Source organism: Oncorhynchus keta, chromosome 24 (assembly GCF_023373465.1).
Source record: "Oncorhynchus keta strain PuntledgeMale-10-30-2019 chromosome 24, Oket_V2, whole genome shotgun sequence".
NCBI classification, from domain to species: Eukaryota; Metazoa; Chordata; class Actinopteri; order Salmoniformes; family Salmonidae; genus Oncorhynchus; species Oncorhynchus keta.
The window spans coordinates 35,417,315-35,433,817 of NC_068444.1; the positions used below are offsets into that span (position 1 = coordinate 35,417,315).

General features: G+C 44.4%; 1 protein-coding gene across 6 annotated transcripts in view; it reads left to right on the plus strand.

Moving 5' to 3' along the window:
- Nucleotides 1–553: 553 nt before the first annotated feature.
- LOC118357442 (glutamate dehydrogenase, mitochondrial-like) overlaps nucleotides 554–16,503 on the plus strand; it is a 128,585-nt gene continuing 112,635 nt past the window's right edge. For 2 of the 6 annotated variants that reach the window (XM_052478209.1, XM_052478206.1), the window contains exons 1-3: nucleotides 554–1,169; nucleotides 8,741–8,821; nucleotides 9,004–9,059. In XM_052478209.1, coding sequence (XP_052334169.1) covers nucleotides 782–1,169; nucleotides 8,741–8,821; nucleotides 9,004–9,059 — 525 coding nt within the window. In that variant the 5' untranslated portion in view covers nucleotides 554–781. The remainder of the gene's footprint in view (nucleotides 1,170–8,740; nucleotides 8,822–9,003; nucleotides 9,060–16,503) is intronic. The other 4 variants (XM_052478207.1, XM_052478208.1, XM_052478205.1 and 1 more) reach the window with 3 other exon arrangements.

Genomic DNA, 16,503 nt, shown 5'->3' on the forward strand with positions numbered 1-16,503 from the left:
TTCAGAGATTTGTTTTCCAGTCAGACTTTCAGAGGTGGCGTTTACATTTTTAAAAAAAATATTTAAATATTTATTTAACTAGGCAAGTCAGTTAAGAACAAATTCTTATTTACAATGACAGCCAACACTGGGCAAACCCGGATGATGCTGGGCCAATTGTCTGCCGCCCTATTGGACTCCCAATCACGGCCGGTTGTGATACAGCCTGGAATCGAACCAGGGTGTCTGTAGTGACACCTCAAGCACAGAGATGCAGTGACGTAGACCGTTGCGCCACTCGGGAGCAGAACAGCTATCTAGAATACCACAAAATGAAATTCTCAGGATCCCATCAGAATGACTCCACAATTTTCTCATTGGGAGATTCAGTAGCTGCATCTATCTTACAGTATGTAGGCTATATATCATATATGTCACACTTACACAATAAACATTTGACATCAGGCAGCAAACGGTATCAAAGGGACACATACACGGGAGCGCGCTTTGTTTACGTGTGCACGCTCACCGCTAAATGAACCTCTCCTCTTCCGCGTGCCTCCCGGTCTCGGAGTCGTCCTCGCCTCGTTGGTTAGGGCTGCCTTTTAAAGCAAACGGGCGCGCACTTCCAACAGTCATTCAGTCTGAATACTAGACACAGGGAAGGAGTACTGCTGTGTCGTCCAACCATCCCCCTCTTTCTTTCCCTGTTATTAATAGATACCAAACTAGCTACCCCCTTTATCTGTTGTTATTTTTTATTTGTATTTTAACGTTAAACGGTTAGTCAACTAGCTCGATCATGTATCGGTACTTCGGGGAGTTGTTATCCCGCGGGGCGGGCAGTGCGCTGGCCTCGGGGTGCGTGGACTCTGCTCTCCCAGCATCGTCCTCTCTAATGCGGGTCCGACAGTATAGCGAGCAGCCCGACGACCCCAATTTCTTTCGCATGGTGGAGGGTTTCTTCGACCGCGGAGCCGCCATCGTTGAGGACAAGCTTGTGGAGGACCTAAAGAGCAGAGAGACCCCTGAACAGAAGACGAAACGAGTGAAGGGGATTCTCCGCATTATCAAACCCTGCAACCACGTCCTAAGCGTCTCTTTCCCCATCAAGAGGGACAACGGAGAGTGGGAGGTAGTGGAGGGCTACCGCGCACAGCACAGCCAGCACAGGACGCCCTGCAAGGGGGGTAAGATACTGCCAAGCACCGCTTCCTGGTTCTCAACTCTTCAAGTGGTTGTGCGGTTTGACAGCGAGCTTGTTGCTAGGCTAGCTAGCTAGGTAACTTGCTACTTAGCTTTCCCATTACCCAGCTGCGAGAACAACTGCACTGATTCTCTCTTTCGCTAATGGTTGCCATAAGTGAAGCAGATAATGCAAGATACGTCTCTTACATGGGTTTAATTTCACAGCGACACTCGTCTGGATGTGGAATATGGTTATTTCGACAGCGTGTAACGTTAGCTTTCTGCCTGTCATGGCTATGCCATGCGGGGAGTGTAGCTCTGCAACACTGGATCAATGACCTTCCCACACACCTAGTGAGGCAGCCTGGAGCTAGCTGTCATACACTAACAGGAGCCAGCTGACATGGCTAGCTAGTATAGCCCCTTGATCAGCTCTAGGACACTGGGCTATCAGGGCTAATCAGCGAATCATACTACTGGTTTCCAAGATAGCTCTATACTGTAACAGAGCTCTGATCAATGCATTCTCTCAGTAACTAGAACCAAGATACAAACATTTATACTGACTATTGTTGACTAGCCAGCTCTGGCATAGACCTTGTGTAGGCACTAATAGAAAGAGTTAGCAATAATAACCAATGATGGGTTAATATATTTGGCTATAACACAGGTGTTACACTGTATTGAGTGTGTGTGTGTGCAATTAGTGTTAGCTGAGATGTGGTGGCGAGAGAAGCTGATCATGTGATTTGGCATGTGGCATTTCACTGGGCAAGCCCTGCACTGGCACCCCTGTACCACTTTCAACACATGCTGCCAGCTGCCCCATACATAAACCATCCAGGAACAGAAATAGGACATAGTACACACACACACACACACACACACACCACACACACACACACACACACACACACACACACACACACACACACACACACACACAACAGTGAAGGGCAAGTGATGTGGGTATTCCCTCCCAGCCTATAGGTGTGTGTGAGTGAAGCCGCATGGTGCTCTCTGCTCAGGCAGAGGTCAGGTGTGAGGAGGGGCTGGGGCGAGGCTGCAGGGTGTGGATGTGTGGTATTAGGAGGGGGGCTATGTGGTTCAGGGTTCAAGGCAGATAATTGTAGGCTGGTGCAGCCCTGCATTGTGGGTGCTTTGTGTGGTGAGGACCAGGAGGGGTTACAGTGAGGGAGAGGGGGATAAACAGTTGTTTGAAGAGGAGTGGAGTGAAGGAGGGGAAGGGGTGGTGATGTACCCAGGTGCTCCTATTCGTCAGCATTGTGCTAGGAGGAGGGAAGAGTGTTCACTAAGCGTTACTTACTTGATTCAGCTCACCACCTACCCAGGGTGCTAGGTAAGCTGAATCAAGTGCACCTACTGACTGACAGAATATTTGAACACTGGTGTATAGATGATTAATGATGGAAATCACTTTCACAACACATCACCACTGTGCGTCACGCATGCTTAACTCACGCGGTCACATGCCACCAGAACAGATGCTTCCCTCAAACTCTTTTCTCTTTCTGCAGCTTAGTCACACTTTCCATTCTCCCCCTTGCTCTGACTTCGGCTGCCACTGCACTTCTCATGGCTTCTGTGTTCCCTTTTTCTGTGTGATCCAGCAACATTGTTGTCCTGTCAGTGTACGCGTTTTAACAGAGATGGTTCAATTAACCACTCTTGTATAACCTTGACTAGGACCTGCAGACTTTAACTTCCCTACCTACTGAGGGTTAGCACAGTTATTTAGCACACAGATAACTGATGGTGAGGCTAGATGAGAAAAAAAAAATATATTATTATTTGTTTAACCTTTTATTTAACTAGGCAAGTCAGTTAAGAACAAATTCTTATTTTACAATGACGGCCTACCGGGGAACAGTGGATTAACGGCCTTGTTCAGGATGGCAGATTTTTACCTTGTCAGCTCGGGGATTTGAACCAGCAACCTTTCGGTTAGTGGCCCAATGTTCTAACCACTAGGCTACCTGCTGCCCCAAATGGGTGTAAGATGGGGTAAAGGCCTGTTACAGTCCGTGTGTGTGTGTGTGGGGGGGGTAGAAGGTTATGGGCTGATGCTTTCTGTGTAGGCCTATCTAACAATGGGGTAGAGACTAGCGAGGGTAAAGGGCTGATGGCTGTTATTCGTTGTCAGGTTTAATGATTGATAATCAAGCTGAGAAACCCTTGGTCCTGCTGACTTATATATGATGGTCAAGGTGAATGACAAAGTGCAAAGGCTGTTGCTGTAATGCTGCTGCTGCAGATACAACAGACTAACAAACAAACCCACAAGGCTCTCTACAGTGTACCTGGTCCTACTACAATAGTTGCAGAACCTCACATTTTCTAGCTGGAACACTGCAGAACTGTGTGCCTGCATGTGCAAGCGTTAGGGAGTTTCAGGAAGTATGTCACTCTCCAAGGACGTTTTGTCTGCTAAATCTCTAACATCTCCTTCTCATTTCCAAGCAGAAGTGGAAGAGGGAGCCTGTGGTGCAGAGTCTGAGTCAGTCTAGGCCTAATTACGTTTTTATTGTTAGAGTAGGTCTCATTTCCACTGTGTGACTAACAGCCCACTATGGGCTCCCTTCGTAGTGAATTTGTGCTCTTGGACAATTGGGTTTGTCTGTGTGGGTGTATGTTTGTTCCTGTGTGTCATGTGTTTGCATTCGTTTTTGTGTGTGTATACACAACATTGCATACACAGCAGTTTTTTTGGTTTGTGTGTGGCTGAGAGCTAGCCAACCCAGAGACTCATTTCATTGGATTGTTTATCAACATATTTTTTCCCTTTGCTGCAGTAGTGGGGAATGGGAGAGGAGTTGAGGAGGACGCAAGGAGGAAGAAAATCAAAGGAGGAGTGGTTATGGGAGAAAGGGGGATACAAATATATCTATTTTATGTTCAGTGAATTGAATCAGCCTAGCTCAGTCAGTGCTGTGTCTGTAGTTCAAAGGAGAGTCTCAGCAAAATGTTCAAGGCCTTTGAGCATCTTATTGTGACACACTCCTACAGTAGTCTTAGGTTATCTAGTCTCTGAAGGTCATGTTTAGGTGGCATGAAACAGGAGAAATGTAATTGCTATGGTGTGCTCTACTCTGCTGAACACCAACCTTCTAACACAGCAAGGGCTACTGGCTAGCTAGGGGGGGTTTCTGGACTGGGCTTCAGTACACGGTATGGCGCTTAGAGATGATGTCACACATGCACACATCCTCCCTGTCCTCTGACAGGAAACTGCTAGCTGCAGTTTCCTGTCAGTGCTCGGTGCCCTTGGCTCTCTGTAGGTCTCTGTCACAGCGTCACAGCCCAATATAGCACAACCAAAGTTAGCACACACATTCAAACACCCATGCGTACACACTCTGTTTCCCCTTGCCGCTGGTATAGAGGATCCACCTGCTCCAGAGTACGCTTTACCCCCCCACCCCACACGGGCCACAGTGTAACTCCTATGTTTTGTCGTTTGGTTCTGAAACCACCATAAACCACTAATTAACTTGTCATTTTAGCAGATTAACTTAAGCTAGTAATGTATAAATATGTATATTTTATAAATTAGCTATGTATGTATAGCACAACAATGCCAATTAATATATAGCACATATACAGTGAGTGTACAAAACATTATGAACACCTGCTCTTTCCATAGCATAGACTGACCAGGTGAATCCAGGTGAAAGTTATGATCCCTTATTGATGTCGGTTGTTAAATCCACTTCAATCAGTGTCGATAAAGGCGAGGAGACAGGTTAAGTAAGGATTTTTAAACCTTGAGACAATTGACACGTGGATTATGTGTTCCGTTCAGTGGTTGAATGGGCAAGACAAAATATTTTAAGTGCCTTTGAACGGGTTATGGTAGGTAACCGGCGCACTGGTTTGTGTCAAGAACTGCAACGCTGCTGGATTTTTCATACTCAACAGTTTCCTGTGTGTATCAAGAATGGACATCCCGCCAACGTGACAACTGTGGGAAGCATTGGAGTCAACATGGGCCAGCATCCCTGTGGAACGCTCTCGACACCTTGTAGTCCATGCCCGACCAACTGAGATTGCTCTGAGGGCAAACACTATTGCTGATGATGAACCTGAACATGTTCAACATGTATGAGCAGTGTCTCCGGTAGCTTACTTTTAATCCGCTAAAACACCATTTGTAACAGCTTATAAATAATAACCTAGCAAATTACAAAGGTTGTCACTCCGCTAATAAAGCCTAATATCACGTAAGTGTTACTGTAATTTAATTACGCCAATGTGTTTTCATTGATTGAAAACCCTTAATGTAATGAGTTTCCTCCTCTTCTTCCGAAGAGGAGAGGCGAAACGGATCAGAGGACCAATACGCGGCGTGGTAATTTTCCATGGTACTTTTTTAATGCTTTAAGGTACACATGAACAAACTAACAAAACAAGAAATGTGAAACTCAAAACAGTCCTATCTGGTGCACACACAGAGACAGGAACAATCACCCACAAACACACAGTGAAACCCAGGCCACCTAAGTATGATTCTCAATCAGAGACAACTAATGACACCTGCCTCTGATTGAGAACCATACTAGGCCGAAACATAGAAATTCCCAAAACCTAGACAAACAAACATAGACTGCCCACCCAACTCACGCCCTGACCATACTAACTAAATACAAAAACACAGAAAATAAAGGTCAGAACGTGACAGTACCCCCCCCCCCCAAAGGTGCGGACTCCGGCCGCAAAACCTTGACCTATAGGGGAGGGTCTGGGTGGGCGTCTGTCCGCGGTGGCGGTTCTGGCGCGGGACGCGGACCCCACTTCACCATTGTTTTAGTCCGCCTCATTTTCCGCCTCCGTGGCTTTCTCACCATGGCAACCCCTCTCAATGACCCCACTTCACAGAGGGGCAGCTCGGGACAGAGGGGCAGAAGCTCTGGACAGAGGGGCAGGGGCTCTGGACAGAGGGGCAGGGGCTCTGGGCTGAGGGGCTCTGGCGCCTCTGGGCTGAGGGGCTCTGGCGCCTCTGGGCTGAGGGGCTCCGGCAGCGGCGCCGGACAGGCGGGGACGCTCCGGCAGCGGCGCCGGACAGGCGGGACGCTCCGGCAGCGGCGCCAGACAGGCGGGACGCTCCGGCAGCGGCGCCGGATGGGCGGGACGCTCCGGCAGCGGCGCCGGACAGGCGGGAGCACCTGCAGAGAGGAGACAGAGAGACAGCCTGGTGCGTGGAGCTGCTACAGGAGCTACCAGGCTGGGGAGACTTTCAGGAGGCTTGGTGTTAGGAGGAGCCTGAAAGACCGGGCTGTGGGGAGCACTGGAGCTCTGGTGCGCAACCTGGCACCACTTCCCAGGCTGGACAACTACTCGAGCCCGGACCTCCAGAGTGCAGGCACAGGTTGAACCGGCTGTGGGTAAGCACGGGAGATCTAGTGCTTACTACACGCACCTCTCCCCTAGGCTCCACTCCCACAGTTGCCCGGTACGAGCGGAGCGCAGGCAGAGGACGCACTGCACCCTCCCAGCGCCCGGAGACACAGCACGCAGAGCCGGCGCAGGATAACCTGGACCAAGACTGCGTACCGGCGACCAGACCCGCTGAGCAGGCACCATACGCCCTGGCTCAATGCCCACACTCGCATGGCACTCTCGGGGGGCTGCCCTATAGCGCACCGGGCTATGGACACGCACTGGCGACACCGTGCGCTCAACCGCATAACACGGTGCCTGACCAGTAATGCGCTGCTTATCATAAGCACGAGGAGTGAGCTCAGGTCTGCTACCTGGCTTAGTACCACACCTCGTGTGCCCCCCCCCAAAAAAATTTTGGGGCTGCCTCTCGTACCTGTCGCACTGCCGTGCTGGCTCCTCATATTGCCGCCGCTCAGCTTTCGCTGCCTCCAGCTCTGCTTTGGGGCTGCGATTTTCCCCAGCCCGTGCCCAGGGTCCCTCTCCGTTCAGTATCTGCTCCCATGTCCAGGAGTCCTGTGATGGTGGCCTCTGTTGTTGATGCTGCTGCTGCTGTCGTCGCTGTCCTTTACCACGCCGCTTGGTCCGATTTTGGTGGGTGATTCTGTAATGAGTTTCCTCCTCTTCTTCCGAAGAGGAGAGGCGAAACGGATTTACGCGGCGTGGTAATTTTCCATGGTACTTTTTTAATGCTTTAAGGTACACATGAACAAACTAACAAAACAAGAAATGTGAAACTCAAAACAGTCCTATCTGGTGCACACACAGAGACAGGAACAATCACCCACAAACACACAGTGAAACCCAGGCCACCTAAGTATGATTCTCAATCAGAGACAACTAATGACACCTGCCTCTGATTGAGAACCATACTAGGCCGAAACATAGAAATTCCCAAAACCTAGACAAACAAACATAGACTGCCCACCCAACTCACGCCCTGACCATACTAACTAAATACAAAAACACAGAAAATAAAGGTCAGAACGTGACACTTAATCTATTTTATGAGAATTTGTAAGATTCTTGTTTGCATAAAATAGACGGAGACCAGCTATTTCAATAATAGGTAACAGAATTTATTCTCGGAGCGCGCTGCCACGTTACCACGATCGACAGTTTATATACAATAACATGACGTCATTTCATTGCTTAACAGAATCCCCTCCTCTCGACCGGGACAAAGTGAGGTTAAAAGTTCATTCTAACTTACTAACACACTCCCAGGTCATACAACATAATTGAATTAACTTTTGACCCCTAAACATTATCGATCACCACTTAGCTGACAGTTCTAATTAACAGAAAATCTAGGAATGCACTCACTTCCTTATCTAAAACACCCCAGAGCTCAGTTTGGTTGGTTCAACCATAGGTTAACTACCTTATCTGTTTACTTAATCCACAACCCATTTCTTTCTTCCTAGTTGTAATGGTGTTCATTAACTTTAATTACTCCTTGTCTGTGTCACACAATCTCTTCTTATGAACTCATATTGTTAATCAGATATAATAAAACGGAGCATAAGTTTACTTAGTTACAGTTCCATTTAAAATGATTTGTTAAGTCATTTAATCATAATTTTCCTATCAGTAAGCCATTTTAGCATTTGAATGCTGAAGGTGTCGCGCATATGTGCAAGATCAGGAACAGGCCTCCTACCGCGCGTTGGCCAGCGCGTGAAGCTGGGCACAGTGCGCAATTTGACTAGGCCACTGATATTGCCTGGGGATGTTCTGCATGCTAAATGACTTGTAGATCAATGACTGTTCACATTTTACATGCAGATTGACACTAAAGGAGAGGTCGCATTAGTTATTTTCGGAAGGTAGAGACAATGTAATATGAGCCCCAAAAAATTGGGAACCTGGAATTTGTAGTGTTTGAATCGATTTTCAGACCAATGCGTGCTACATTTGGATGGGTTTGTGGTCCGCGGACTGATGCTTATCGGTGAATCATAACATCCCTACTGGCTTCCTGTCAACTTTACTGTGTGTTGTGTTATGTTAGAAGACGATCAAACTTGACTATCTAGAGGAAGTAAAAGTCGTAACTAGTTTTGTTATGTTATTGTTGGGCGTTAAGTTCCTATGTTTGTGTGTCTGTGTGCAGGTATCCGCTACAGTGAAGAGGTGTCTGTTGATGAGGTGAAGGCTCTGGCCTCTCTGATGACATACAAGTGTGCCGTGGTCGGTAAGTCCCTCTCCTTCCTCTATGTTCACATCTCATTCATGCCTTGATGCTCCTGAATTCATGCAAATATACACACTTTTTCTTAGCATTTTCGGTGAGCTGTTTTCAAAGCAATGAAGTGTGTGTGCGTGTTTGTGTGTGTTCTTAAGCCCCAATTTTTAAGCTTTATTCTCTCTCTCCAGATGTACCCTTCGGAGGGGCTAAAGCTGGTGTCAAGATCAACGTCAAAAATTACTCTGTAAGTCCATCAGACACGCACAAACATACCCGCATTCGGAATGTATTCAGACCCCTTGACTTTTTCCATTTTGTTACAGCCTTATTCTAAAATGTATTTAAAACAAATTATAATTCTTCATCAATCTACACACATAATGAACAAGTGAAAAAAGATTGCATTTTTTTTTGCAAAAAAAGCAAACCCTGGATAGACTCCACAGACATATCACCACAGACCACCATTGCCTTCAGGAGGTTTTGCTGTGCGTAGGGGTTGCGGTCATACATTCTCCACCGCCATACTGAGAAAAATTCCTCATTCGGATTCAGAAATGGGGAATATGCTGGCAAAAAAAGAACAGTGAACCTGGGGTGGACATTGAACAAGGCGCGAACCAGAGCAATCCGATGGAAACTCACGTTATCCCGAATGACAACATATGGGGCTTTCTCTGGTTGCCCTGGCTCCCCTTCCTGTTGAATAATGTTATTGTGCAGATGATCTAGAAATTGAAGGAGTTGTGCCTTGTTGTATGGACCCACTTTGACATGGCGGTGGAGGACGCCACGATTGCTGATTGCTGCACATAGGGTGACGTTGCCTCCACTCTGGCCAGGAACTTGTATGATGGCATCGTGACCAATGATGTTACACCCCCTTTTGTGCATTTTTGTTAGGTTGAACCCAGGCTCATCGATGAAGATGTACTACTGTGGGTCAGCCATGGCATCTAGCTCAAACATTCTCTTCAGAAGTAAAAAAAAACACAAAAAAACACACATTTTACTGTACTACAAATACAGTACTGTAGTGTACTACTGTACTGGAATGAAAGGATGTGTACTGCAGTTACTGTAACACGTTACTATACAGTACTGTATTGATATGCTGGAGAGATGGGCCATACTCTACATACTGTAAAAAATCTGTACAGTATAGCAATTACCTGCACATATTGGAATCATTGCTCCTTAACTCTGTTTGAATTCCTTTCCAAGGCACACGATACAGCTGCTTTGTCCTTGTGTTTCTTCTGAACGATCTGTTCCATGGTGGAAATGCTGATGCTGTCAATTCCTTGGAAGACTACCTGGTCTTCAACTATTTGGGTTTGAATTTCCCTCAAACGAATGTCATTATTGGCAATCACTATATTCACTAGGGCAGTCTCCTACTCAGCTGTGAGAAGTCTCCGCCTACCTCCAATAGATGATCGCCTCTCAGTTCTGCAAAAATAAAATGGGATGGTCATCCATTACTGACATCCATTACTGACCTATGGTCATCCATTACTGTGGTAAAAACTACACTGAGAACAAAGTGGAGATTCAGTCTATATACACTACAAAATTACATGTATCACAGTAACAACATGGCAAATGACCCGTTTTCCCTTCTGAAAGTACGGACAGTGGATGAAACCATGTAACGGCTTAGGTTGGCTTGCACTAGCTGTCCAGCTTCTCTCATAGTCCTCCCATGTATGAGCACATGATGAACTAGGGTGGCATGGATATCATCAGAGATGACTTGTTTTTGTTGTTGTTGTCGTCATCTTCCTCTCTGTTGTCTTGCAACATTGTTAGGATCCATTGTTCCAAAGCACATGGACATGCCTCTAGGCCCTATTTATTTATTCTGCAATTCTGATTGAGGCTTAATGTTTGCACCTGGAGAAAGATATGCTCTTTGAGTTTAGGTTGTGGTGACTTGAGTAAATTATATTGAGAGCATGTGTTTTCTGAATGAATATATAGTACAATGAAGGATTTATTTGGCCATTTTTGTGTAAGGTTTTGCAGAAAGAGTTTTGAATATTGAAACTAGAGGTCGACCGATTCATCGGAATGGCCGATTTCAAGTTGTCAAGTGTCTGTGTGCAGCAGGTAGGATGGAGTCAGGCGCAGGACACAGAATGGAGTAAAAACATACTTTACTCAAAAATAAGACCAAAAACTAATTCCATACAAGGAATACAAAATCCAGCTCTACACAAACGAGCGAACACTTAACAAAGAACAAACACGCACAAAACCTTGTGGGAACCAGAGGGTTAAATAGGGAATAAATTATAACGTAATGGAAACCAGGTGTGTAAAACCAAGACAAAACAAATGGACAAAGAAAAGTAGATCGGCGGCAGCTAGAAAGCCGGTGACGCCGCCCAAACAAGGAGAGGCACCAACTTTGGCGGATGTCGTGACACAAGTTTTCATAACAATTGGTAATCAGCATTTTTGGACACCGATTATGGCCGATTTATATTGCACTTCACGAGGAGACTGTGTGGCAGGCTGACTGCATGTTACACGAGTTCAGCAAGGAGCCAAGGTAAGTTGCTAACTAGCATGAAACTTATCTTATAAAAAACAATCAATCTTAACATAATCACTAGTGAACTACACATGGTTGATGTTATTTCTAGTTCATCTAGCTTGTCCTGCGTTGCATATAATCGATGCGGTGCCTGTTAGTTTATCATCGAATCACAGCCTTCTTCGCCAAACGGGTGATGATTTAACTTCTTGCGTTGAGCAACCCCGTATCAGGGAGCGTAATCATGGACTCAAGCTCATTACCATAACGCAACGTTAACTATTCATGAAAATCGCAAATGAAATGAAAGAAATATATTCACTCACAAGCTTTGCCTTTTGTTAACAACACTGTCATCTCAGATTTTCAAAATATGCTTTTCAACCATAGCTACACAAGCATTTGTGTAAGAGTATTGATAGCTAGCCTAGCATTCAGCAGGCAACATTTTCACAAAAACAAGAAAAGCTAACTTTTTTCCAAATTACCTCCATAATATCGACAGAAACATGGTAAATGTTGTTTAGAATCAATTCTCAAGGTGTTTTTCACATATCTATTCAATGATAAATCATTCGTGGCAGTTGGGTTTCTCCTCGGAAGCGAATGGATAAATACACACAGCTGGAGATTACGCAATAATTGCGACAGAGGACACCAAGCGAGCACCTGGTAGATGTAGTGTAAAATGGTCAATCTTCCAATGATATGCCTACAAATACGTCACAATGCTGCAGACACCTTGGGGAAACGACAGCAAGTTTAAGCTCATTCCTGGCCCATTCACAGCCATATAAGGAGACATTGGAACACAGCGCCTTCAAAATCTGGGGCACTTCCTGTTTGAAATGTAATCTTGGTTTCGCCTGTAGCACCAGTTCTGTGGCACTCACAATATCTTTGCAGTTTTGGAAACAAGTGTTTTCTTTCCAAAGCTGTCAATTATATGCATAGTCGAGCATCTTTTCGTAACAAAATATCTTGTTTAAAACGGGAATGTTTTTTTATCCAAAAATTAAAAGAGCGCCCCCTATATCCAAGAAGTTAACAAGCGCATTCGCGAAAAAAGCACTGTCGTTGCACCAATGTGTACCTAACCATAAACATCAATGCCTTTCTTAAAATCAATAGACAAGTATATATTTTTAAACCTGCATATTTAGTTAATATTGCCTGCTAACATTAATTTATTTAAACTAGGGAAATTGTGTCACTTCTCTTGTGTTCTGTGCAACAGAGTCAGGCTATATGCAGCAGTTTGGGCGGCCTGGCTCGTTGCGAACTCTGTGAAGACCATTTCCTCTGAACAATGACCATAATTAATTCCCCAGAATTGTACATAATTATGACATAACATTGAAGGTTGTGCAATGTAACAGCAATATTTAGACTTAGGGATGCCACCCGTTAGATAAAATATGGAACGGTTCCGTATTTCACTGAAAGAATAAATGTTTTGTTTTCGAAATGATCGTTTCCAGGTTTTGACCATATTAATGACCTACGGCTCATATTTCTGTGTGTTATTATATTATAGTTAACAATGCGGGAGGGGCTTCAGGACAAGTCTCTGAATGTCCTTGAGAGGCCAGAGCTTGAGAGGATATGCATAAAAGAATGGGAGAAACTGCGCAAATCGAGGTGTTTAAAGCTTGTAGCGTCATCCGAGAAGACTCACACAGGTGTGTGTGTGTAGTTGTGTCATGTGGGGGAAAGAGCAGCCAGGTCACCCGTGATATAAGTATTCAGTATTCGACATCCATCTATGGCTGAGGGAGATGACGTGGAAACCTGCTACTAGGGTCAACAGTGAGTGCTGTTACCTTCAAGTAGGTTTTGGTTTAGCTTCGGTTTAGCTAAGGTGTTGTGGACCTGGATGGTGGATGGGCATAAGCATCTCTCTCTGATTTTAAAGGTTGGAAGTTCGAATCCTGCGATAGCATCTGCCTCTGATTCCAAAGGTTGCAAGTTTGAATCCAGAGAGAAAAAAATTGATATTAAAAACATTTAAGCCTATTCCAAACAACCCTTACCTTAATGCCTGAACTTAACCCTATCCTTAGAAATTCAGAGTAAAACTTAACCTTAAACGCTTAGAACAACACGCTTTGGAACAACTTTGAAATTTGACTTTTGAGAAACAAGGATTAACGTCTAATTCTGACATGAGACTGAAAACTGGTAGTGAAAGATTGGCCTGCTTACTGGCTCTTCTCCACCACAAACACACACACACTGGGTTTCCGTTAGCTGTTAATAGACTGTTTTTTTTTTAAAAAAACATTTTTTTAAAGTAGATAAATAAAATTGCAGCCGGAGAAACCGGGAGAAGAAGAACAAATCCCATTGTTAGCCTATTAATTGATGGAAATACCAGTCGATAAATACTTTAAACTGGGCATGCTTATCGGTCTCTGGTGGAATTAAATTGCCACGTGTGTACAGTATATTCGTTATGTAGTCCTATCTGTTTCATCACACGTGTATGGCATACAGAGCCTTTGAGTGGAAAATCTGTCAGACCGCGTGAGAGCTGCTGCTACAGCATCTCAAACAGCAAATACATACGGTGCCTTGCAAAAGTATTCATCCCTTGGTGTTTTTTCTATTTTGCTGTAATGTAAATGGATTTTTATTTTTATTTCATGTAATGGACATACACAAAATAGTCCAAATTGGTGCAGTGAAATGAGAAATGATTTGTATCAAAAAATTATTTAAAAAATAAAAATGGAAAACTGGTTCTTGCATATTCACCCCCTTTGCTATGAAGCCTTTAAATAAGATCTGGTGCGACCAATTACCTTCAGAAGTCACACAATTAGTTAAATAAAGCCCACCTGTGTGCGATCTAAGTGTCACATGATCTCCGTATATATACAGCTGTTCTAAAAGGCCCCAGAGTCTGCAACACCACTAAGGAAGGGGCACCACCAAGCAAGCGGCACCATGAAGACCAAGGAGTTCTCCAAACAGGTCAGGGACAAAGTTGTGGAGAAGTACAGATCAGGGTTGGGTTATAAAAAAATATCTGAATCTTTGAACGTCTCACAGAGCACCATTGAAATCCATTATTAAAAGATGGAAAGAATATGGCACCACAACAAACCTGCCAAGACAGGGCCGCCCAGCAAAACTCACGGACCAGGCAAGGAGGGCATTAATCAGAGAGGCAACAAAGAGACCAAGGATAACCCTGAAGGAGCTGCAAAGCTTCACAGTAGAAATTGGAGTATCTGTCCATAGGACCACTTTAAGCCATACACTCCACAGAGCTGGGCTTTACGGAAGAGTGGCCAGAAAAAAAGTAATTACTTAAAAAAATAATAAGCAAACAAGTTTGGTGTTCACCAAAAGGCATGTGGGAGACTCCCCAAACATATGGAAGAAGGTACTCTGGTCAGATGAGACTAAAATGTAGCTTTTTGGCCATCAAGGAAAATTCTATGTCTGGTGCAAACCCAACAGCTCTCATCACCCCGAGAACACCATCCCCACAGTGAAGCATGGTGGTGGCAGCATCATGCTGTGAAGATGTTTTTCATCAACAGGGACTGGGAAACTGGTCAGAATTTAAGGAATGATGGATGGCGTTAAATACAGGAAAATTCTTGAGGGAAACCTGTTTGTCTTCCAGAAATTTGAGACTGGGACGGAGGTTCACCTTTCAGCAGGACAATGACCTTATGCATACGAAAGCAACATTTGAGTGGTTTAAGGGAAAACATTTAAATGTCTTGGAATGGCCTAGTCAAAGCCCAGACCTCAATCCAATTGAGAATCTGTGGTATGTCTTAAAGATTGCTGTACACCAGTGTAACCCATCCAACTTGAAGGATCTGGAGCATTTTTGCCTTGAAGAATAGGCAAAAATCCCAGTGCCAAGCTTATAGAGATATACTCCAAGAGACTTGCGGCTGTAATTGTTGCAAAAGGTGGCTCTGGGGTGACTTTGACTTTGGGGTGTGAATAGTCATGCACCCTCAAGTTTTCTGTTTTTGTGTCTTATTTCTTGTTTGTTCTCCCCAAAAAAAAAATATTTTGCATCTTCAAAGTGGTAGTAGGCATATTGTGTAAATCAAATGATACAACCCCCCCAAAAAATCTATTTTAATTCCAGGTTAAAGCAAACAAAATAGGAAAAATGCCAAGGGGGTGAATACTTTCTCAAGCCGCTGTAGGCAACGGAAGGCAGGCTACTAGATTCCGTATGTGTTATTTCATCGTTTTGATGTCTTCACTATTATTCTACAATGTAGAAAATAGTACAAATAAAGAACACCCTTGAAAGAGGAAGTGTGTCCAAACTTTTGACTGGTACTGTATTTAATTGTTTGAAACCGGAATGCCGTACTACATATTATGAGCATGTCTTACCTTGCCTCAAAGTAGCCTAGCCAAAATCAGACCATATCCATGGAGGCAATTATTTTATATATACTTTCTTTCATTGTCCAGGAGCCAAAGGCACAATCCTAGTCATATTAGCAACCCATGCAAGTTATTGCAGATTAGATTTCCCCTTTTTTCTAAATTTCAAACGGATATTTTCATCTGCCGCATGAAACCGCTCGCATGTGCAGTGAGCTTTTGACAACAGTGTTTTCCCACTAATTGCATTAAGGAACAAACATTCGTACATAGCCTACTTCCTTGTGCACATTGCTGCGCTTATAATGTGAAGAAATAATAGTTGATCAACATTTTAAGCTAAACATTATGATCTGCTGCTTTAAACTCATTGCTTTAAATGTTTTTAATTTTTACTGTAGCCTAGGCCTACTGGTTGTTTGAATTTGGGCTCTATCGTCCCACAACTGTCCCAGAGTCTGTTCAGAATAGGCTATTTCTTTCTCGGCAATCTGACCAATATAATTGTTCAAATGTTCTACTTTGGGGACAGTAGCTTGACATAGGCTAGTGATGTTGCTGTTTGTTATTGATGTTGTTGGCACAGGAAAAGTAAATGTGGCAGTTATTCTAAGGTCTTCAAAGTGCGCATCAGAATTCGGTAAGAAGGACCACACATCGTTGCATCCTCGAGTTGCATGTTCTGTTAATATGATTTACCATAATCTACATGTGATTTCTGTCACCCTGAGCACTGTGGGTGGGTGCCCTAATCAGGTTACGCACCCAATGCATA